The 24,834-nt window shown below is 41.8% G+C and overlaps 2 protein-coding genes across 3 annotated transcripts in view; one reads left to right on the top strand and one right to left on the bottom strand.

Annotated features, from left to right (window-relative positions):
* Positions 1–4,682, top strand: part of DPY19L1 (dpy-19 like C-mannosyltransferase 1) — a 142,067-nt gene extending 137,385 nt beyond the window's left edge. Inside the window, exons 23-24 of the transcript XR_003143157.3 lie at positions 3,867–3,984; positions 4,500–4,682. The gene's annotated coding sequence lies outside the window, so the exon portion shown is untranslated. The remainder of the gene's footprint in view (positions 1–3,866; positions 3,985–4,499) is intronic.
* NPSR1 (neuropeptide S receptor 1) overlaps positions 4,617–24,834 on the bottom strand; it is a 151,765-nt gene continuing 131,547 nt past the window's right edge. For both annotated transcript variants that reach the window (XM_025464607.3, XM_035698367.2), the window contains 3 exons: positions 13,215–13,301; positions 8,362–8,542; positions 4,617–7,502 (listed from right to left, as the gene is read on the bottom strand). In XM_025464607.3, coding sequence (XP_025320392.1) covers positions 7,412–7,502; positions 8,362–8,542; positions 13,215–13,301 — 359 coding nt within the window. In that variant the 3' untranslated portion in view covers positions 4,617–7,411. The remainder of the gene's footprint in view (positions 7,503–8,361; positions 8,543–13,214; positions 13,302–24,834) is intronic.

Raw genomic sequence — 24,834 nt, 5'->3', positions numbered from 1 at the left:
CAGAAGGCGGTGCTATATCGCTGAGCCACCTGAGCTGCCCTTCTCCTGACTTTTAATGGGATTAAACATTAAGCACCTTTCCTGGCCATTTGGACCACCTCTTTCCTGAGGTCAAGTCTTGCCCAGTTGCCTGTCTTCTATTATCTTTTCTTACTGATTAGCATTTTATATATTCTAAATACTAGATCTTGCCCAGTCATATGTGTTACAAACATCATCTCCCATGCTATGGCTTGCCTTTGAGTTTCTAATTTTAAGTAATCCAATGTATTGATCTTTTCCTTTATGAACTGTAGTTCTTGTGTTTTGTTTGAGAGCTATTTCCCTATTTAGAGATCTTAAAGATAGTCTCCTATATGATCTCCTTAGGGTTGTTTTGTCTTCACAGTCAGATCCATAATCTGACTGTAACCGATTTTGCATGTAATCCTCTAGGCTTTCATTTGAATTTTCTTTCACGTAAATACCCAACTGTGCTAGCATTGTGTGTTGGAAAGACAACAGTCCATCTGCAATGCTGCCTCCGAAATAAATCAAATTTTCCAAATGGGTGCATTTTCTTCTGGACTCTTTCTGTTCTGTTTGCTAATTTGTCTACCCTGGAGACAATACCACAACCTTTACTATTATGGCTTTATGATAAGGTTTGATCCCTTTCATCTTTTCCATTTTTTCCTTCTTAGTTAAGAATGTCTCAGATATTCTTGGCACTTTGCATTTCTGTATACATTTTTAGAGATACCTCGTCAAGTTTTATAAAACTGTTGAAGACTTGATGGTCGTTGTATTAATTTTATACATCAATCTGGAGAGGAGAATAGATAAATCATAAACTTTTATGATATTCAGTCTTCCAAACACTAATCGTGGTATATTTATTTCTACATTTATTTCTACATGTCATCTCTCTCAATAATATTATTATTTCTCCATAGAAACTTACACATCTTTTATAAATTTATTCTTAGAAACTTCATCTTTTAAGGCTATTGTAAATAACAATTTAAAAGTTTAATTTTTTGGGATCCCTGGGTGGCGCAGCGGTTTGGCGCCTGCCTTTGGCCCAGGGCGCGATCCTGGAGACCCGGGATCGAATCCCACGTCGGGCTCCCGGTGCATGGAGCCTGCTTCTCCCTCTGTCTGTGTCTCTGCCTCAATCTCTCTCTCTCTGTGACTATCATAAATAAATAAAATTAAAAAAAAAAGTTTAATTTTTTATTTGCTGCTGTTATGTGGAAAAGATACAGATTTTTGCATATGGATTTTATATCCTGTTACCTTATTAAATCTTATGATTACTTCTAATAATTTATCTGCATATTATTTTGAATATTGCACTATACATTTGTATCAATAATGTTGGTTTCTATTATTCATTATCAATCCTTTTAACTTGTATCTTACTTATTTTGCTTGCTTTATAGCATTGGCTAAGATCTCAGTACAATGTTGAGTTGAAATGGCTATGCTAGCATTAACTCATTCTTTATTTTAGAGAAAACACCTCCAAGTTTCATCATTAGGTTTTATGGTACATAACCTTTAGAGTTAGCTAGGAGTTTATTTTTTATCTCAAGTTTGTGAACATTTTATTATGCCTGGGTGTCAAATAATTTTATCAAACATATTCCCTGCCTCTATTAAGTTGATATTACATTGTTTGTTTAATCATTTCATCTCTTAGTGTAGTAAGTTATTGAGTGGTTTTCTATTATTTTTTTTTCTAATGTTAAGCCAACTTTGTATTCCTGGAATGAAAGCAAATTGGTCACAAGTTGTAAATGGTGGTAGAAATCTGCAGTGAAGGTATGTTCTTTCTTTTTTATTTTATTTTATTTTATTTATTTTATTTTATTTTATTTTATTTTTTAAGATTTTATTTATTTACTCATGAGAGAGAGAGAGAGAAAGAGAGAGGCAGAGACACAGGCAGAGGGAGAGGAAGAAGCAGGCTCCATGCAGGGAGCCCGACGTGGGACTCGATCCTGGGTCTCCAGGATCACGCCCTGAGCTGCAGGTGGCACTAAACCGCTGGACCACCTGGGCTGCCCTGTTCTTTCTTTATGATACTACTCAAATTATCTGTTTCTTCTTATGTCCATTATGGTAAATTATCCCATTTATTTATAGTTTTCGTTTTTGTTTTTTTTTTGGTGTAAGCTTAATCATAGTATCCTTTTATTATCTCTTCATTGACTCCAGGACCTACAGTGACATCCTTAAAAAATGAATACTGCTTACTTGTGCCTTCTCTTTTTTTTCCCCTTGACTAATCTCACCAGACGTTTCTTTTTATTATTTTTTTCAATGAGCAGAACTTTATCTTTGCTGAATCTTTTAAATTATGTTTATTTTTGATTTCCTTAATTTTACTCCTCATTATTTTCTTCCTTAGATTTCCTTTGGGTTTATTTTGATGATTTTTTTTCTAACTTTATGAAATAGATGATTTATTCATTGTCTTTAGATTTTTCCTCCTATAAGTATTATTTTACCTGTATCCCACACAAGTGATATATACTTTCATTATCATTTAGTGCAATTTCTAATTTCCATATATTTTCTTCTTTGACCATAAGTTACCAAGAAGTATATTTCCTAATTTCCAAACATATGGCAGCTTTCTTGTGATCAGAGAAACTTGACTGCATGAGCTCAGTCTTTCAAAAGTTTTGAAGCTTGTTTTATGACTTGGAATATTGTCAACTTTTGTAACTGCTTCACATGTGCTTTAAAAGACTTTATTTAGGGGTGTTAGGGCAAAATGCTTTCTGTGTTATTCACATTGTTCAGATTATCCAGATCCTTCTAATTTTTGCTTCAATTACTAGAAATAAGTGTGATAAAATTCCCCACAAAGCTATGGGATTGGCCTATTTATTTTGTAGTTTTGACAGCTTTGCAAAATATGTATTTGAAGCCATGTTGTTAAATGCACAGTTTAGAATTATTAAATAAATCATCCTATTGAACTAAAACATTTATCACCTGCAGTGTCCCTGTTCAACTCTGCTAATGCTTTATGCCTTAAAGTTTATTTAGTCTTTGTTAACACAGTCCCACCAGCATTCTTTTGGCACTGTTTGCATTGAATGCCTGGATTCATTCTTTTACTTTCTAACTCCCTGCATCCTTGTGTTGTAGGCATGTCTTTTTTTTTTTAATAATAAATTTATTTTTTATTGGTGTTCAATTTGCCAACATACAGAATAACACCCAGTGCTCATCCCGTCAAGTGCCCCCCTCAGTGCCCGCCACCCAGTCACCCCCACCCCCCGCCCTCCTCCCCTTCCACCACCCCTAGTTCGTTTCCCAGAGTTAGGAGTCTTCCATGTTCTGTCTCCCTTTCTGATATTTCCTACCCATTTCTTCTCCCTTCCCCTCTATTCCCTTTCACTATCATTTATATTCCCCAAATGAATGAGATCATATAATGTTTGTCCTTCTCCGATTGACTTATTTCACTCAGCATAATACCCTCCAGTTCCATCCACGTCGAAGCAAATGGTGGGTATTTGTCATTTCTAATGGCTGAGGAATATCCCATTCTATACATAAACCACATCTTCTTTATCCATTCATCTCTCGATGGACACCGAGGCTTCTTCCATAGACATGTCTTTTGTAAATGACACATTGTTGTTTGTTTGTTTGTTATAAATCTGACCTGATAATCTTTGATTATTAACTGGAGCATTTAATCTGCTAACATTTATTACAGTTACTGATATATTTGGATAAAAAAACCCACCATCTTCCTCTGTGCTTTCTATTTGTCCCAGCTATTCACTCTCCTGTTTCTCTCTTTTCTTGCCTTCTTTCGGATTGCTTGAGCGATTTTATCATTCAGTTTCCTTCTCTTTTAGTTTAGAAGTTATATACATCTTTGATTCTATTATTTTACAACATGCATTCTTGAAATGACAACATGCATTTTGGGTGTATCGATGGCTAATGGTGATCTATATTCTACTCTCATTCCAGGTAATTCAAAGACCTTTAATCAATTTCACTACATTTGGTTTCTCTAGACATATGTTATTGTTGTGTGTATAAATGGTAATACTGAGTCACACCTCCTGGAACCTCATAGAGAGAGGGTCCTTGAGCAGTCCAAAAACCATTAGACTACACAAGCCAAGCCTCCATTCACTTTAACATTCTACAAGCATGGGATTGCACTTCTAAAATGTTAACTGGAGCAGCCCTGTTGTGGATAATGCATTTTAAAAATGCAATTGCAGAGCAATGAGGCATGGGTTTTTCATGATTCCAAAAGCAAGGAGGTTGGCACCTAAATGGGGCTATCTCCTTTTAATCAAATGCAATTGAAAAGCTGTAGGGAACATGGGCAGATCTGCATATAAAATGAGGTGTATTCAGATGATGATAAAAGAACTGCAGTTGCCCGCAGGTCTGTGGCTCACCTAAGATGATTCTAGAAATACAGAATCACTTTACTTCCTGCTAAAAGTGTTTTTGTTTTCCTGTTTCCTCAGCAGACCCAGGCTGGTGGCCCCTTTCCACACTGTGCATACAGAAGGAAAAAGCAAAGTCATTTCTGTATATGTGTGTACAAAGTTGTCGAAACGAAGTGAGGAAGAAAGTTGGAAGCTGCATGTTTGTTTGCTTTAACAGGGATAGTTTTTTTTCCTCGTGATTAATTTCAAATTAAAGCTATTAAAAAGGTGTTGCCACTTTCCGGGGAAAAAAATGGTGAGATGTGTTGCTTGGTGAAATTAAACTTCAATTAAATTATGCTTCACACCAGCCCCGAAAGTAGAGAAGTTTTAACCATTCATGTTTAATTTAGTTCAGTAAAGTGGAGATACTTATTTTCTAGAGTATGGGTAAATATATTAAGCACACTTACTCTTGTTATCCTAAATTTTCACCTGCGCCTGAAGCTATGCGATAATGTAACCACAGACTTCTGTGACATCTCAGTGTAGGAAGTATCTTTATTTTACATAGCGCCCTGTTGACTGCTCTGACCCCATGTGAGCATCCACGGCTACCTACAGTGACATCACAACACCAAGCTTGTCATCTTCTCCAGGAGCTCAAACTGTATTTCTCAACTGGGAAACTGACTTCCTAAGTAATATAGATGGGGAAGTTACACCTTCTAAAGGGCAAATGACTCAGTGTTGAGTCACCAAGTCATTGGTCCCCTGGGGAAAGAATTTCAGAAGGTCTGACTCTCTGGGTCTCGCTTAAATCATATGGGTCCCGGAACTCTATCTATAGAGAACCCACAAGATCCTCTGCTCCAGCCTTATTCTGTTCCTATCTTACAGATGAGACAGTTGATGCCCAAAGATATTAAACGATTTTTTCCCAAGGTCAGGAGACTAGTAATTCCCAGTGTTCTCATAATGTTGAAATCATATTTCCCCAAGTGTAGCAGATACGTGGAGATGAGGATTCTAGAATCCACAGCAATATAAAAGCCAGTTTCATTTTTAACAGCAGCTTCTCCTGTAGCAATATGTACCATTATCTTACGAATGTCCAGTCTTTTTGGCAAATGAGAGACACACTATTATAGCAACTGCAGAATCACATTCCCAGTTTCTAAAGATCACAGAGCCCCTCACTCCATTCTCTCCTTCACTGTCTGACTCAGTTGATGGATGAGGTAGGCATGTAATGTCTCTTGCAGACCAGAACTTGACAGAGATTGAAAGCATCTGTCAGGAGAACCCAGGCCTCCTGTTTTGCCATCCAGGACACCTGCCAGATTTTGCTCTGTTAATTGGCTTCCATGCAGGCAGCTATTTTAGCAACGATTCTGTGGGTCTTCTGTGGCACATCTTGATTTAAAGTGAAATGTTGAAAAAGTCCTTCTCGACCACTCAAGCCATCCAGGGTTGCTCACATTTAGCTGATGGGACAGAAAGGGAGGCAACCTTCAAAACTATTGTGTGGACATAAAACTAGATTATTCAGTCTCCTCAATTCAGAGAATAATTTTCGGAGAGATGGTGACTGAGGAGTCTGATTTCTGCCTAAAGAGATACTCTCCCTAAGGATAGACAGAATTGATAAGAGAGTTTGTGGAAAAAATGCCACTGTGACCTTAAGCATGCAGTTTCTGGGTTGACACCATAATGAGGAATGGAGTGCTATTAAAATATACTGCACATTTTAATGACTCCACTAGCAGTAGGCCAAAAAAAAAAAAAAAAAAAAAAAAAGACTTAAGCTCAGAATAATTCTGGGAAGGAGGATTTTGCCAAGGAGATTTTAATGTCAAGAATGTATGTGAGGCTAAAAATAAGGAGCTCACGCACATTCCAGAGCCGTGGGTGGGGATGTATATATAATCAAATTAAATTATGCCATTTCCACTTATGAAAAAATCTGATGGCAAAAATTGACTAGAAAACATTTAGTCATATTTCACTTGGATTAGGCTTATAAATACCAAACTCCAGACTTGTCAAAATAAACCCCACCAGCACTTTCTGGCCGAGGTGTTAGATAGACAATGGCTGCGACATGCAAAACCGAAAGAGAGCTTACAGGAACATCATGCCTGGAAAAGCCACAGGGACTCAGCTCCCAACTAAAGAAAGGATTTAGAGAGGTCAGAGGGGGAGGAGGTGACGCTGCAGGGTGAGGACTGGAGCCCAGAGTGGCCCAAGGGAATGCCAAGGGAAGGGCCCTCAGAAAACCTCAAAGATACGTGAAACCCAGGTGCCAACTCTCAGAGACTAGAGGTCTGGGGCCCACGACTGGTTAGTATTATTGTTTTTTTTCCCATCAGGCAAAGTACTCCTCGATTTTAACCTTCCTCTAGAGGGTCAGCATTGGGCTCTTTTGACAAATCATTTGTTGACACAACAGGACTGTGAGGTTAGTTGTTGCCAACACACCCAACTGCAAACCAAGGCTATCTGCAGAGGAGACACAAAGTGCCCATGCCTGGAAATGAGTTTGTTGGCATTTCGAGGACAAATTACCTTCTTGGCTACAACTTCTGAACTGCCAATCCAAAGATGGGGGAAAATCTGGGCTTTTATTTATGTCTTAGTCATAATTAGGAGACTCTTGTAGTACAACCATGCTTCTTTAGTACCCTCTAGTTGCCCAAGCCTGGACCTTGGCCAGAGGTGCCTCTGTCCATTGGGTTCTGGTGCTGACCAGTGGGAAGGAGGGCTGGTAGTTGCAGGGAAGTAGGAAGCATCTTTTCTGGCTGGCATGAATAGTTGGTGACTTCACATTGTCCAGTACTGGCTGAAACAGGTGACACACACTCCTCTGGAGGTTTGGCTTGGGCATCTCCCAAGGGATGAAAGGAGCAGGATGGAGAAGTCAGCTCAGGTACCATGCACATGCCCAAGGTGGTGACAGGGACACATAATTGCTGATGGGGCTCAGCCTAGCAATCCTATTGCCCCAGAGTCTAGATAAATTCTGGCTTGGATAGAACCTGCATCTCGTGCCTCTGAGTTCTCTCCCGAAATGTCTTTCTGGAACCTCGTGATGTTTGCTCCCTGGAGAAAGAATAAATCAGGGAGGGAAAATAATTTGACCAGTTGAGAAGGGAAGTAAGGATGTTAAATAACAGATGTATTGAGGATCAAACGCTGTTGTAAGCACTTAGCATGTGATACGCTTCCTTCCCCACCACCCATAGCCCTCCTTCCCACTGGTCAGCACCAGAGCCCAGTGCTCAGGACAGGACAGGGAGACACCGGTCAAAAGGTACTACACTACTACTGGCCCCATTTTGTAGGCAAAGAAACTGAGTTTTATGAAAGTTAAATAAACTTACTCAAAGTAAAACATTGCTATGAATCAGCAGTGGCAGGATTTGAGCCTCAGCCCCTGGCATCAAACCCAAGCCTTAAACCATTTTACGATTCTATCTCCTATGGATATCTCTACCTACTCCCTGTAGCTCATGTAGCAAAACAGCTGAAAAACAGCAAAATTATTGAGTAGTTGTGGGAGGGATCTGATTTCAGCTTTGGTACTTATTTTTCATATGACCTCAATAATGTCACTTAACTTCACGAGCCTTAAGTTGCTTATCTATAAAATGGAAATAATGCTTTGGGTCTTGCTATCACCACAGCATTGCACTGAGGAAATTCATGTTGGGAAGCTCTGAACAAAAGAAAGCTTTTCTCTGTGACCTGGTTAAGGTGGTTCCTATCGTAGGTGATGAGGTACAGGAGAAAGAGCCGGACCATGACCCGGGCCCAGGTTTGAATTTATCACACTGGCAGGACCTTTCTGACCCACAAGCATCTCATCTATTACCTGCCTGGAAGCACTGAAAGAAAAGACACAGGTCATAATCCAAGAACAGTGGCCGTCTGCACTGGCCCAGGCAGGAGTGCCCCTTACCTGCAGGGAAAGCAGATGGAGCTGCTGAAGACACAGTAGATAAGAGGGTTGATGGCACTGTTCAAGGCTGGCAGGTTCTGAATGATCACAGAGGCATAGAAGCGCTCCTCGGTGTCTGGAAGAAGACTGAAATTGTCCAATATGTCGAAGAGGAAGTAGGGACTCCAACAGCAGATGAAGGCTGGGGAGAAGAGAGCCATTAGCACCGTAGCAGAGCACAGCTGGGGGGGGGGAGCTTTCCGTGGTGGCCCCAACTGGAGCTCCAAATAGGAGGTTCCTTAGCGCCTAGGATGGCTCAGAAATATTTAGGACAGTTGTGTGTTAACATTCATGTCATGTTGACTCACACACGCACATATACACGTGCTGCCTACACATCCCACAGATACGTTGCTAAAGTTGAATGAATTTCCTGAATCTTCTCTGTCTGTAAAGGGAGGGTCCAATTTGATCACTGTGGTGAATATGTATGGAAAGGTTGGAAACTGCTCAGCATGGCCTCAGCCTCTCATTCCACATAGTGTGGAAGGAAAACCAGCAAAACTCTTTGGAGAGTCTATGAGAAAAAAAAAGAAAAATAGAAGAGCGGGAAGCATTTTGACCAAATAGTGACTCCTGGTTTTAGGGTACGGCAGAGGGCAAGGGTGGTGCCTAATATTTTCAAGAACCAACCTGGCTTCATCACAATGTTCTTAATTTTCGTTTCTGTTTCTAAGTCAGCCACTCCAGAAAACGGCTGCCCTCTACCCCTCTCCAAGTCAATTGGTGTGTGTGAGCCCCTAATTCTGTTTGTCTCCAAATCCTCAGGGGAATTGCGTGGTGAATGGAGATCCAGGGTTGGATGGATGATTTTATGGGTCACCTTGACTGGGTCAGGGGGTGCCCAGATATTTGGTGAGTCATTATTGCTGGGTGTTTCTGGATGAGGTGAACATTTGAATCAGTACACTAAGAAAAGCAGACCATCCTCTTCGAGGGGGTGGGTCCCTTGCAAGCCACGGAGGGCTTGACGAGAGCTGAAAGCTGAGTGAGAGAGGATTCATGCTGTCTGCCTAGCTTCTAGCCGGGACTTCGCTCTTCTCCTGCCTTCACACACACACTCCGACTGAACTACACTATAGGCTCTCCTGGGTCTGCAGATCCTGGGACTTCTCAGCTCCATCATCATGTGAGCCCATTCCTTATAACGATTCTCTTTACATATACATCTATCTCCTCTTTCCCTGGAGAACCGGACTAACACCCACAAGGACAGAGGTAAACAGTCTTGGGGCTAACTAGACACGGATGTGTCCTCTTCTGCCTTCTTGCTACATCCTCTCCACCCTCCTTCTCCCCCCGTCTTTTCCTCCATAGGACATTTCCTCAGAGAAGTCAGGCTTCCTTCACCATCTGCTTGCAGGGGCCAACTTTCCTCTGCAACTGTTTGACTGGCGTGTGTTTATTTCCCCAGGCTTTGGCAAAGTATTAAAGAGGAGGAATTGAAACACAGAGACCACTGAGCATTTCTGGGTGCTTGCAGTTAAGCCTAGCATTGGCCTAGAATAGTGGTTCTGAGGCATGAATGGGCAAAAATTGCCTTTTGGAGGCATTTTGAAAATGCACGTGTCTATGTATGTGCGTGTTTGGGGTTGGTGGGGGCTCTGGTTTGCCCAGGGATACCAGTCCTCTTGTGAGGGGCAGGCCATCCCACTCATGTCCCAAACATCCTCTGAATGCCCAACTGGGCATTTATGTAGCAGAGAACTCTGTTTATAACTACCTCAGTCTGGAAACCTAGCTCTACTCTATATATGAACACAAATACTTTTTGATAAATAGTAGATTCTCCAGAAATGCAATTCCTTTGCAAAGGGAGGAACGATTACTTTCTTTAATTTGGAACTTTAGTGGGATTTGTTGAGCTGCTCTGAAAATCAAGTCCCTGACAGCAGTGCTGCTTTATTTTCATGTCGTCATGAAAACACACCTATATTGATTTTCCTTGATAGCAGTTACTACATCTGGCTGCCTACTTCATTATTCTTCTAGTAGCTGTGGCCAAGTATTTACATATTGAGACCCGTTTTGTTTTATTATAAATTATTTTCTTTCTAGTCCTCCTTTATATTATTATATATTGATCTTTGAAGACATGTTAGGCAGATAGCATTAATTATATGTTTCATTTCAGGATGATAAAGGGGCATTATAAAATATCTGTTATAGGAAAGACTGGTTTGGTCTGACTGGGCTGTTAATACTGGCTGACCCTCCTGTGGGCACCTCTGCTCTCCAACTAAGGGACCCCCAGGGCCTGAGCATATGGTTCCTGGTTACAAATAATTATGTTGGCTCTGGAACATAGGTAAAACATGTATTTCCTGACTCAACATCCAGGAGATGTGTATCTGTGTTTCTGACTATCTGGGAAGGCAGGAGAATCTTTGCTCTACTTCGTCAGCTGCTGGGAAAGGATTGCAAGCCCCGATGGTTGTACCTGCTTTATCCCCAGGTCTGCCTGCAGTGCTATTTTGTGCCTCTATTCTGCTGGCTGAGTCATACTGCATGTGGTCTCTTTGGCATTTTGCAATTGCATCTGGGAAAGGTAAGAGAGACTGTTCTGGTGATCTGACACACAGTTAACATGAGAGGCATGCTTTCTCAGGGCTCCAAGGAGCTGCAAGTGTGGTATGGAGGGTAGTAGTTGGGCTAAATAAAAAGGAAATAGCACAAATCCCTTTCCTTCTTGCATATCCTAATTCATTTGTCCCCAGCAAATATTACTAAAGCACCTAGTGTATGTGGGATCCTATCTCAGGCTTTGGTGATATTAATACAAGGAACACAAAAAGCAAAAGTCATTGCTTTCGTGGATTTCAGCCAGTGGAGGAGACAGAGAATAAGCGGATCAATAGATATAATGTTCAGGTGGAAGTGGGAATAGGAAGAAAAATACAGTTGGGTAAGGACTGGAGGAGGGCTATTTAAGACTTATGAAGGAGGCTGGCTAAGGAGGTAGCACTGCTGGGAAACAAAATGATGTGAGGAGGGAGCCAGGCCATCTTGAGGTGGTGGAAACAGTGCAAGGCCTGCCAGGTGCAAGCATGTTGGCACTTTGAAAAAATAGCAAGAAGACCAATGCAACTGGGATAGAATGAGCAAGGAGGAAAGTTCTGAGAATGAGACTAGAATCCTGGCTGAGGGATAGACCACACATGGGAAGGCTGTAGGATTTCATTCCAATGGAATGGGAAGCCATAGGTGGCTCCATAGATAGTGATGATGCCTGATTTACAGTCTTGAAAGATCACAGTGGTAGTTTTGCAGGAAAGAAATAAAGAGAAGACTAGTTACAATGTTCTAGGCAGAAACTGGTGGAAGCTTTGACTAAGGTAGGAGTAGTATAGATGCTGAGGAATGGTTGGGTTTGAGAACTATATTTTGCAGGTAGAGCCTCCAGGCCTGGCTGACGCACTAGTTATGTGGGATGTCAGAAAAATAGAATAATGACAGATGACCTTTGGGTTTTTGACATAGACACTGGGTGAAAGATGGTGTCATTTACTGAAATGGTGACAACTGAGGGGAGAGTTACTTTTGCGGGGGGAGGACATGGCAAGACTTTTGGTTTGACATGTTGACTATGATAAGCCTACTAGAAATACAAATCAAAATCTCAAGTAGAAATCATAAATATCATTTCTAAGTAAAGGAAGTATTCTAAGAATGAGAAACTGATCACATGTTGCTCACAAGTCAAGAGGAAAATTGGGCATTGACACTGGCTTTTTAGAAGTGGTGATGACCTTGATGAAAGTGGTTTCAGGAGTGACAGGAGAGAAAACTGATAGAAACAGACTTCAGAGAATGGGAGGTAAAACATGGAGTTGTGCGAGAAGAGAGAGTGATGAAGCGGGTCTGTTCTGGAGAGTTCACCCAGGGGCCTCCTGCACAATATTTATGTGTCTACAACCCCAGTCCCTACAAGGGGAGACCTGCTGGGGAGGGGAGATAATGGGAGGACCAAAATTCTTGAAGAGGCAGCAAGGAATGGGATTCAGGGCTCCAGAAATCATTTGGGGCTTAGAAAAAAGCAGTGCCAGCTTATCCACTGTAATAGGAGAAAAGACAGAGCACATTGTAGAAAGGCAGATAGGTTGATGGATGTGAAGGTCGAAGGAGGAGGGAGTTCTATTCTGATATAGTATTTTCTTAGTGAAATATGAAGCAAGGTCACTAGCTAAAAGGGTGTAAGGGGGAGGAAGCTTTGAAGGTTTGAGAATAACAATGAATACACACCGATCTGATACATATTATGCTCTAGAAGTACCTTCCCCTCCTTTTTTTTTTTTTTCTAAGATGAAGTGATGTTATGGGTCTTAGGAGTACAGAGAAAAGAAATGGACAGGGAAGAAGTCAGGATGGGGGAGGAAGCAAGTGGCCATTAGGGAGGGATTTGTAGTGGCTCTTCAATTAAATATCCAGAAGAAATGGAATATGACTTTTGTCTTTCTTTGCTCATAAACTTCAGCCCTAGAGAAGAATATGTCTCAGAGAATGCAACTGGGTCAACAGGGTAATTGTGAGCATCATTCAGCCAGTTGTGTGTCTTAACTTTCTCCAAATTATCCACCCTATTGTCTTGGTGGGCAACTATAGTCATAAAGGGAGGGATCAGGAACCAATGTCTTCCCTTGAAGGAGACACAGATGGGCTGGTAAGTTCCACATATTCCTCTCCAGTCGGACGAAGCTAGAGTGCCTGCAGGCAAACTCCTTTCTTGTGTGAGCTCCCCACCACCAGTTCCTGGGTACAAGTTTGCTTTCAGAATGTTCACACAGTCCTGCAACACAAGGAGGGACTTTGCTTACCCAGGATGATGACAATACTATACTTGATGGCTTTAATTTTTGCCTTTGAGATGAGCCCTCGGTTGTAACTGGTGCACAGCTTTCCACCTGCAGATACAAAAGGGGGAATGGTGAAATGAAGTAGTGTTTTTGCCAATAAGAACATCACAGGTTAGATCTAGCTTTCATGGGACCACTTATATCCTGCTCACCTCTGCCCAGGAGGACCTCCTTTGTTATTTTCAGAGTAAAGATGGCTTTGGGTTGGATGCTGGAAACTGCTCAGGTTGCAGCTTCATATAAAAAGCAAATGAATTGGGACATCCAGACTCTAGAGTCTTGGCTGAATGCCCTGATTCAGTTGAAGCTGGTATTAGCCTTGTGACCTGGAATTAGCCAAGAGGCAACGCTAAGATACCAATCTAGTCCCTTCAGCAACTTAGGGCAAAACCATTTTCTTAGAATGGTTACCCCAGACTAACTCATTCATTCATTTAACTCAGAAAATACACTCTCAACAACAGCTCAAGCCAGAGGTATTAAAAATAAAATAGAACCAAAAAAAAAATCTGTCCCAAATAGGAACCTGGATATGTAATTTAATTCTACATCAGCTGTTGTTTGATGGTAAACACATGAGCGGTAAATATTAGAATCCACTAGAATATAAGCTGCATGGAGGCAGGGACTTTGTTTTCTTCATTCCTGTATCTTCTAAACTCAGTGAGCGATTACTGAGTATTTGTTGAATTAATTAATACAATACTCTGTCTAGTTAAGAAGTGGTGGTAAAATAAAAGTTGATTTGGGTGGACAGAATTCAGAGTGTTAGATCTTAGTCAAAGGAGTGTGTAGATGGTACATTTGGGAATGAGATGTTGGACATAGGGTCCCTTGCACTGTGCAAGAGTTCTTACTGTCAGAGTTCCTGTCAGGAAATATGGTGCCTTTGTGAACATTGGGAAAGGGTGCCCTTCCTCTGGATGCATGCAGCCCTGCCCCCACACCCTCAGTGAGGGAAGCATGGATGGGTTGCTAGTCCCATGCACTCCTCGCTGGATGCCACTGACCAGGGCTCACTGAGCACAACCCTAGCAGTGGCCCGGGTCAAAGGCCTACCCTACCCGGAGCACCTGTCATGTGGTTGTGGACGGTTGTGGTCATGTGTCACGTGGACGGTTGTACACTAGAGGCCAATAGCTGTGCTCGCTTGCCAGCTACACTGTTAGCTGTTTAGATTACACTGTTCAGATTCCACATTCGAAATTTATTTTAATCCCATGGAAACCGGTCTGATGTTTACCTTTGCACTATTATTCTAGACCCTCTCCAGTCCAATCCAGCCCAATGCGACCAGCGTAGCACATCTGCCGAGAGATATAAGGACTGAACAGAATAGGCTAAAATAGAGTTCCTGTTCTCTAGGAGCTTTCAGTCCAGCAGGAAGGATCACACACTCTCCTGGGTGAAGACAAGGCTGGGTGAGATGGGAGAGAGAGAGAGAGAGAAAGAGAGAGGAAAACCAGCTGTGAGGGGAGAGAGTCATCCCCCATCCCTTTGCAGGGGAGGCTGCACGGCAGATGCAGAGATTCCAGGGATGGAGCTGGGGGTGTGGGAGTGAGTTTGAGAGAGGTACAAGAAGCAGAGGGTGTGTCCTCAGCCAAGATATGGAAAGTAGAAAATGTCCGATGTGTTTGGACCATGGGGTGTCACCTCACTTGGCTGGAGCCTAAAAGGGTGTTGGTTTTGAGAACTGAGGCCAAAATGGAAAGACCTAGAATGTCTGCACAGGGAAGACATCGCAGGCTGAATTGCTGCAGCAACCATAAACCACTGAAGCTTCTGAGTCTTTTCACAGTGTGAACATTTACTCACCGGAGAGGACAAACTGTTAGCAGGAATAATAGGAATAAGCCTTTCTGTGCAATAACCTAAAATGCTAATTATAACTGATTTGTTATTTCTTAACGTGTACCTTGTAAGGTCACTCTTAGGTACTATTAGGGCTTCAAATCATTCCGTGCATTTCACAGAACCACCAGACGTCAGTGGCATAAAGAAGCAAATGCTTCGGAAGCATTTACAGCAGCGGTTCTAAACTAGGGATGACATTGCCCCCCGAGGGTTGCACTTGCCAATGTGTGGACACATTTTTGGTTATCTCAATGTGTGTGTGTGTGGGGGGGGAGGGTGGTTCTAATGGCATCCAGTGTGTAGAGGCCGGGAATGCTGCTAAACATCCTTAGATGCACAGGACAGTAGAAAGGAATTATCTAGTCCCAGACTCCAATGTGCCAAGATTGCAAAACCCTATTTTCTATGGTGGTCTCCTGGGAAGGATACAGGCTGCAAGGTCAGACCCGAAGACTCCCTCCAGCGCTACCCATTGCCAGCTGTGTAACCTTAGGCAACAGCCAGCCAACTGTTGCCGGCCTCAGTTTCCCAATTTAAAAGATGAGGCATAAAATGCCAAATTCAGAGTTTTGAAGATTAAAATAAGAGAATGTATGCAAGATGCCAAGCCCTCTGCTGAGAATGTCAATTCCTTTATTAATTGGGATGAATAAAGTTTTAAGAGTATTTCAGGAGGAATATGAATTAACTGACTTTGTGGAAGTGAACAGAAGGTATTACTACATTTAGATAGCTTATTATCCAATGCTGTTATCTGGATATAGGAATTGTATACATCCAAAAATTATCCCAGAAGGATTTTACCCAAAGGAAGCAAGTAAGAAACACAGCCGACCAGATTATATCCTTTCAAAATATCCCCATTGCTGGAGTAACAGCTGGTTCCAAAACAATATAGTTCTGAAGACTTGGTTGGTTGTTCAGAAAAGTTCTTGTGAATGACATTTGTGCTCTGAAATCCTTTTTTAAAATGGAACCTGGCGGTACTTTCCACAGGGCAACTGGATGACAATATAATCAACTACCTGCCCTTCGATCTCCCAATGAGATCAGTGAAAAACGTCTTTAATCTGACCACTCTGGGAAATGCAAAGCCTCCAGCTTCTAAAGATGGCTCTTCAAAGAGAGCTGAGCTACAAAATGCCAGTAATTCTCCTTTATAGGGAGATAAAAGGATTATTTCTACCCAGGCCTTGGCGCTGAGCTGGAGCAAAAAGCGGTTAAATTCAGCCATCCTGGTGCATTAATAGCTGGGGTAGCCCGGAGGCAGCAGGTCCATTAGATTCGGGATTGGAAACCACATGCTGCCTTAGGCAGTTTTAGTTCAAGGATGCATCCCTAGAGGAGGCCTACACTGTAAATTCAGTCTCCAAGGGGCCAGCTCCTGCTCCTTACCTCCCCACGCTTCATGCCCCTTGCAGAGCGACTGGGAATCCATTGTTTGTGGGAACTGAACGCCTGAAGGGGGAGCAGTTGGTGTCTTGGGACTTTTAAATGAGACAGAATTTATTTCTGGCAGGAGGGGACTATTCCATCGATGGACTTATGATGCGTGCAGGTGATTTGTTTGTAGCAAGGAAATCTACCTGGGGATATTTGAAAATGAATATATTTTTTCATATATTGGGAAGTCTATGTATTTCGGGTTGGTTTAAAAAATCTAAGCATTTCTAACACTTATGACTGAATTGTAACATTTATACAATTTGAAACTAATTTTTTGACTTCTGATCATTAATGGCCTGTTTATCTACAAATATAACCTCAGTGTTACGTATTTCTAGTGCATTAGGTCTCATCTGCTTAGCTGTGGGATTTTGACCACCACTTTCCCTGGTTTTTTTGTTGTTGCTGTTTTGTTTTGTTGTTTTTTTTTTTTCCTGGCCCTCTAACAAACCAGAGATGGTAGCTAGGTATGAGGAGGTGTGACCTAACTCACCTACCCTCACAACTGGGAACCCTGGCAGACCTAAAATAACTGTGGCAGAGATAGGTTAGCTGTCCACCAAATCCTTTCCTCTGTAGCAGGGTGTAGTCATGGGACTAAGCTCTCCCTCTGTGAATATGGGAAGATCTCAGGCTGGGCTCAGATAAAAACACCTGGGTAATTCTTCTCTCTCTCTCTCTCTTTAAAGATTTTATTTATTTATTCATGAGAGACACAGAGAGAGAGGCAGAGACATAGGCAGAGGCAGAGGAGAAGCAGGCTCCATGCAGGGAGCCTGATGGAACTCGATCCTGGGTCTCCAGGATCACAACCTGGGCAAAGGCAGCACTAAACCACTGAGCCACCCAGGCTACCCCAGCCAGTGTTCCTTAATGGAAGCAGAAATTGGTATCTCATATGCAATGCTATCGTGACAAAAATCTAAAACTTGTGGCTTTGGCTTAGTGGGTTGGCAGCAGGTGGCAAGGAAACTGATACTGGAAGCTGGGACACTAGAGATCTATTTGATAGAATCATCACATACGATGCCAGGGAAGTCAAATTGTGAGCCTACTAAGCCTGGAGCCCACGGGACTAGGTTGGTGTAGCAGTCAGGGCTCTCCAGAAAACAGAACCAATAGGAGACACATAGAGATATACATAAAAGGAAATGAATTATAGGAATTGGCTCACAAAATTATGGAGGCTGCGAAGTCCTGCAATTTGCTGTCTGCAAGTGGAGAACCAGGAGAGCTGGTGGTATAATTAAGTCCAAGTCTGAAGCATGAGAACCGGGGGAGATGTTGGTGTAAGTCTGAACACAGTGGCTGGAGAATCGGGCAGTCAGTGGTGCAAATCCTGGTGCTAGTCCAAGGCCCACGGAAGAGGAGTGCTGATGTCTAAGGGCACAAGATGGATGTCCCAGCTCAAGAAAATTTGTCCTTCCTCTGCCTTTTTGTTCTATTCAGACCCTCAACAGGTTGGATGATGCCCATCCACATCAGTGAGAACATCTTTACTGAGTTTACCAATTCAAATCCTTCTAGAAATGCCTTCCAGACACACCCGGACATAGAGTTTTGCACCTCTTAGGGCATCCCTTTGCCCATTCAAGTTGACACATAAAATCAACCATCACAGTTGGTAAACAGAATGTTAATAGTGTGTGTTGATTGCTACCAGCTGTGTTTAGCAAGGAATTAGAAGAAAGAGATGAACCTAGACAAGAGTTGGTTGGCTTATGAACAAAAATGAAAGGAACTTAAAGAAAGTCTTACAATTTGGCATCTCATAGAGTTGCGAGTGTCCATTGCTTCTAGCCCCTAATAGTAACAGATACATACTTTGCGTGGTACCGTACAAGATGAAGATGATTGCAGAGCATTAAAGCAAATGTGTACACCTTCTAAGTGTGCAAGGCTTTTTCTTATTTTTTTTAAAGATTTTCTTTATTTGAGAAAGAGAGCACGCAAGTGAGTGTGCACACCAGCAAGGGGAGCAGCAGAGGGAGAGGGAGAAGCAGGCTCCCCACTGAGCAGGAGCTCAGCAGGTCTTTCCATCCCAAGACCCTGAGATCATGACCTGAGCCAAAGGCAGACACTTAACCAGCTGAACCCCTCAGGTGCCCCTACGTGTGCCAGTCTTATGCTAATGAAGCTGACCCTGGCTCCCAAATTAAGTTATGACATTGAGAAGTTTTAACCAGCAAAGAGCCATTCAGAAGTGTTCCTGAGGCAAAGATCACTAGGGTTGTGGCCTCCTGACTTGTCTCCAAATAGCTTGGCTCCAACTAGCTTCCATTAAGTTAAAGACAGGAATGGCATGAGGAAGCAAAGAAACAAGTCAGACCTGAGAATTTTATTAAGAAAGACTTTTTGGACATAGTTACTGGCAAGTGAAACTGGCTGAAGGCAAATGCATCAGAGGTTTACTAAGTTTCTGAGGAATGACATCTCCAAACAAGCCAGGAGCTCTGAATCTTCTGCAACACCTTGAAAGATCAGACGTTAACGTTTTTGCTAATCCTGTGGGTAGAAAATTGTCCCTAACTAAGGTTTAAATGTGCATTTTCCTGATCATCAGTGAGGTTAAGCATTTTAGTTTGGGCCATTCCTCTTTTCCCTTCTGTGAAATGCCTATTTGTGTCTTGCTCATTTTTTTTCTATTTATCTTTTGTTGTTGTTATATATATTTTTAAAAATTGAATTGTGATTAGCATACAATGTTATGGTAGTTTCAAGTGAACAACATATTGATCCAACAATTCTATCCATTACTCAGTGCTCACCACGCTAAGTGTAGTCACCATCTGTCACCATACAATATTATCACAATATTATTAATTATATTCCCGATACTGTACTTTTCATCTCTGTGACTTATTTATTCTGTTCATCTTTTTTTAAGTGGACTTTTAGGAGTTCTTCACATATTCTGGAGACTAATCTTTTCCCAGGTATATGTGCTGCAAATAACTTCTCCCACTTTGTGGCTTGACTTTTTAAACATTAACAGAATCACATTTATCTCTCATTTCCTTTACAATTTAATGTATCTTGGATCTTGTTGAAGAAGTTCTTCCTTAACCCAATGTCATAAAGGTAATCACCCTACATTTTCTTTTAAAAGTTTTACATATTGTGAAAAGAAAGGAAACCTGACCTAAAACGGAGTGGGCAAGCCCTGAAGGGGTCTCACATGCACGTACCTCTCCCTGCAGCCCGCCTCCCCAAGATAGGAGAAATGCACATTTCCACAAGGGATGGCACTTTTCATGCAGGAATTTGTCTCCTGCCTTTAAGAAAAGTGGGGAAGATCCGTCCCTGCCCCAGCACCCAAGCACCAACCACCGCCTGCCGCCCATGAGCCAGCACTGCCTCTTGGAACTCTTGTTCTCTGTGTTCTCTGATGTACTTTTGTTCATCGGAGAACAGCCCCCCCCCCCCCCCAGTTTCCTCCTAAAACCTAATAAACTCACCTTCCCTTTGTTTCTTTGGACTTGCCTAAGCTTCACCACAGCTTGCTTGTCCCGAACTGCAATTTCTCTGTTTTTCATGAATAAATTCATTTTTTACTTAAATAAAATTGTTCTTTGCTCTGTTTAAATTAATAAAATTTGAGTCTCCAATTCACTTGGAATTTGTTTTTGCCTATAAATTGAGGTAAAGAGCCGATGTTACTTCTTTCCCTATGATCTTCTGACATCTATCAAGTTCTCCTATGTGTGTAGGTTCTGTTTTGAGATTGTTTCGTTTCCTATTTGTCTATTGTATTCTGTTGATACTCTATTAATCACTCTGACTCTATGATAGATTTTAATAGTGAATACAGTAAACCTCCTCTACTTTGTTCTAGTTCTCCAGGAGTGCCTTGGCTATTCCTGGCTCTTAAAATTTCTAAATATGTCTTAAAATTGGCTTGCCCAGCTCAACAAAATGTCCCATTTTAATTTTGACAGGACTTGTATTAATCTGTAGACTGTTGGGGAGAATTGGCATCTTCAGGGTGTTGAATCTTACTATCCATGAACTTGTTATAAGCTTCATTTATTTATATCTTTATACTTTTTTCCCCATGAAGTTCTTTATGTCTTTTGCTAAATGTAGTTACATGTAGAGAAGCCATTTTGCCTGCATTTACTGATGAAGAAAGGTACTGAAAGCAGTTAATGGGCTTATCTTAAATTCATTTAGCTAGAAATGACTAGGACTCTAACCCAGTTCCTAGACCAAAGCTTATTTCTCCACCTCATTCTGCCTCATTTAATTTGAAGCATGCAATTTGGATGTAGCAGGGATCGCATCACGTCTTCCAAGCCACAAAGGCCAGATGCAGTTACAGGCAGCTATGCTCTATTCTGCGCATTCTGTAATTGTACCTCCCACCTCTCCTGTCCCTGTGCAGTTAAATGTTCTATTTTTCTGAAGTAGATACCCCTGGGCATCCTGAGCAATGCCCGTTTATGAAAGAGAGCCTGTAAGATTGAAAATCTCATCTCCTCTACCCCTTGCCTTCTACTTGTTTGTGGGGAAATATTTAGATCATTTATTAAATAGTTCTTTTTCTTTTCTCTCTGTCAGCCTTTGAGGGAGAGAAAATAGACACATTTGCCAGTCTTCTTACTGGTTCATAAACAAATGATAGCGTGAATTTTGTGGCCTGTATTTACACAGTGTGCTTCTGATCACACTAATCATTGCTGATGCCCTCTTGTTGATGAGCAATAATCCTGACATGCTAAAACCACTGGAGATCTAGTTACCAGCCAACTCCATGGCTGCCTGGCTGTAAAACAAATAGAAAATCAGGTGAATTCCATTTAGGAATTAGATACAGAGAATGTATGGGCTTTTGACATTACTATCTGCTCCTCATTCGAGAAGTGGCTCACTGGTGTTGATATGGACAACTAAAAAACAAGGGTGATGGAGATGTAAACTTGTATTAAAGAATAAACATCGACTGTAGCCATTTCTGCCTTCCCAGAGGTTAATGACAGATTGTGTGCCTGTGGGAAAACTAATCTCTATGTGGCCGTGTACTGTTTCAGAGGCTGGAGACAGGGTGAGCCATAGTTTAGGGGCTGGAAAATCTAGTAGCAGGGAAATATGGGGGGCTCTGGAGAGAGATAGAGCCCAACTACAGTGATAAAAGGCCTGCTGGAAAAGGGGGACAGCTGATAGGATGTGGAAACCTTTCATCACCCCAGACCTCTGGCAACATTTGCTCTATTTACTCTTGGGAGTGAAAAACTCAAGGAAAATGATGTGTACTTCATGCTTGCTGGCCCAGGAGCAGAGGAGAAGAACAGAACGAGGAGAGTAGGTGAATGTGAGAGCTCGGGGGCGGGGGTGGGGGGCTCAGGACATGCCAGCCTCATGGAACGGGCAAGGAGCATGCGACAGAGCTTGAAACCAACCTGATTGAAATCTGCAAGTATAGGAAGACCTCAGCCTGTACCCATAGTGGCCACCTTTTGGATTTTTGAGTACTTCAAAACAAACCATTTCAGGGGATGGGGATAGAAGAGTGTGCTCTGAAGGGAAAACTCTGGAGGGAGTGGGGTAAAAAAGGAGCAGTGCCAAACAGCCCGGGTTTGGGATTTTTAATTAAAAAAAATTTTTTTTTCACTTTGAATCTCTTTTTATCCGTCATTTACTGCCCTCCTTTTCTGCAGTGTCCTTCCTTCTGAGAGGCAGCCTGCTACAAGGGAGAAAACACAGAGTTTCTAGTCAATTATATGTGCTTATCCTTCATGCCCGTCTTCCATTTGCAAAAGATAGATGGTAACGCCACCTTGCAGCATTGTGTAAGGATTCAAGGAGATAAACTGGAAAGAACTTAGTGAGGTGGCGGGCAGCAGATGCTCTATCTGTTCTTCTGTCTTGTCAGTTGGTCTTGATAGACTTAATAAACAAAAGAATCCTGGCCAGACCATATACTAAAATAGAATTCTGACCCAAACCCTACAGCAACCAGACCAGGAAACCAACCCATTATCTATAGTAACTGGGCCAAAAAGCCAACCTACTATGTGTAAGTCAAACTTGTAGCAAATTAGACTGCATCTTTCTTACCCCATCTAGTAAGACCTGTGAGACAATCTACCCCAAATGGCCAATGCCTGATTAATGACTGACAGCTCCTTTAGTCTTTGTCCCTGCTTTCAGCTTAAAATCAACCAGAGGAAGTCAAATACATACCCCTCACCAGCCACACAGGGTGGCATGCTTCTATTTAGCCTACCTGCTGCTTCCCATGCCGATAGCCACGAGCTGGGGCACACCTGAAGCCTTTTTTTTTTTTTTTTTTTTTGCTGCTATAAAGCTTTCCCACTCCTCTGCTTGCTCCCGAGTCTCTGCCAAAACGTATGTCATGGTGGCTGCCTCCCTCACAATGACTCTTCTGCGAGCTCTGGATAAATAGCGTTTTTCTATTCTCAGTTGGTTGGTCTTCAATTATTTCCAGAGTGTCTTTTTTTTCTTTTTCCTGATTCTCTCTGTCTCTGGACTAAGTGTTTGTGTCCTCTCCAAATGCATATGCTGAAGCCCTAATCCCCAACGTGGTGGTATTTAGAGATGGGGCCTCTGGGAGGTGATCAGAATTAGATGAGGTCATGGGCATGGAGTCCTCATGATGGGATTAGTGCTCTTATAAGAAGGGACACCAGAGCATGTGCTCATTCTCTCTCATCTCCCTGTCCCCCAGATAAGGACACAGCAAGAGGGAAGTGGCAGCCATCTGCAACCACTGGTGAGGAAGAGTGCTCTTACCAGGAACAGAATCAACCAGCACCTTGATCCTTGACTTCCCAGCCTCTAGAACTATAAGAAAATAAATTTCTGTTGTTTAAGCCACTCAATCTATGGCACTTTGTTATGGCAGCCAGAATGGTCTAAGACGCCCCCCACCCCCGCCCGGCCTTTCTACTTTGTTCTCCTTTAAACCCAAAGCTCTGGACCTTCCTAAACCCTCTGGTCCTGCCACACTTGATCTGTCCACCACTGAATCAGGATCATGCACTCTAAGCGACAACTTGATCAGTATATGCTTATGTAGTGCACAGTACTCAGTGCAGGCTACAGATGTACTGCTCCTGGGTTCTCCTACAGATAGCACCTTAAGGAAAAGAACTAACTCCATTGGTTTGAATTTCAGGCATCATGGAAGACTCTGCAAGGACATATCTGAGAGCAGGCAGAGGCATTTTTTGTATCTCTCATATGAGCCTCTGGGTACTGCCCTATTTCTTGTAGCTTCTAGATCCTACCTATAGGTCAGGATACATCTGATTTTGGTCATTGCCTATTTACTGAGAATAAGTTTTGAATGTTTAGGGATTCATTTAAGATATATCTCTATCTATCTATCTATCATCTATCTATCTATCTATCTATCTATCTATCTATCTATCTATCTATCTATTCATCCATCTATCCAGCGAGCTATCATCTATCTGTATATGTACATGCATATTCTAATATTTATTATATATTCAGATATTTATAAAAGTGATATATCACTTTCTCCTTTTTTAAAAAGATTTTATTTATTCATGACAAAGAGAGAGAGAGAGAGAGCGAGAGAGAGAGAGAGAGGCAGACACAGGCAGAGGGAGAAGCAGGCTCCATGCAGGGAGCCTGACATGGGACTCGATCCCGGGTCTCCAGGATCAGGCCCTGGGTTGAAGGCAGCGCTAAACCACTGAGCCACCTGGGCTGCCCAACTTTCTTCTTTTTAACCTAATACATAACAGACATTTTTCTATTGCAGTAAGTATACTACACAATACTTTTAATAGCTGAAGTACTGCATTATATGTCTATATAGTTTTTATTCTTGATCTCTCATTGCAGGTATTCAGAACTTTTCCTTTTTTTCTTGATTATAAACAATGATTCTTATGTTTTCTTTCCTTTTTCTCTCTCTTTCATTTATATCTTTAATAAACAGTTCATTTCCTTGTGGCATATGAAGTAGGAATATAGCTGTATTTATTTCCCAATAAATAGTCTCAATAGCACTAATACCAAACAATCTCTACTACTCTATCAGTTTGAAACACTTTATCATATCCTAAACTCCTGAGGTTTCCTTTAGTTTCTGTTCTGTTCTATTCCCATTAGTGTAATTCTTTGATAGAGATACTCTATTTCAACAATTATAGTATTTAATGTATTTATCTGATATCTGATAGAGGAGGAGGTCTTCCTCATTTTTTTTTTTGACAAATATTCTAACTTTTAACCAAAGCCACTCACAATGAATGAAATGAAAGCATTTGTGTTTATTCTTTCTGAT

The sequence above is a fragment of the Canis lupus genome, chromosome 14, assembly GCF_003254725.2.
Source record: "Canis lupus dingo isolate Sandy chromosome 14, ASM325472v2, whole genome shotgun sequence".
In the NCBI taxonomy this organism is placed as follows: Eukaryota; Metazoa; Chordata; class Mammalia; order Carnivora; family Canidae; genus Canis; species Canis lupus.
Note: the sequence above shows the minus strand (reverse complement) of the source record. Positions and strands in the feature narration are given on the sequence as shown.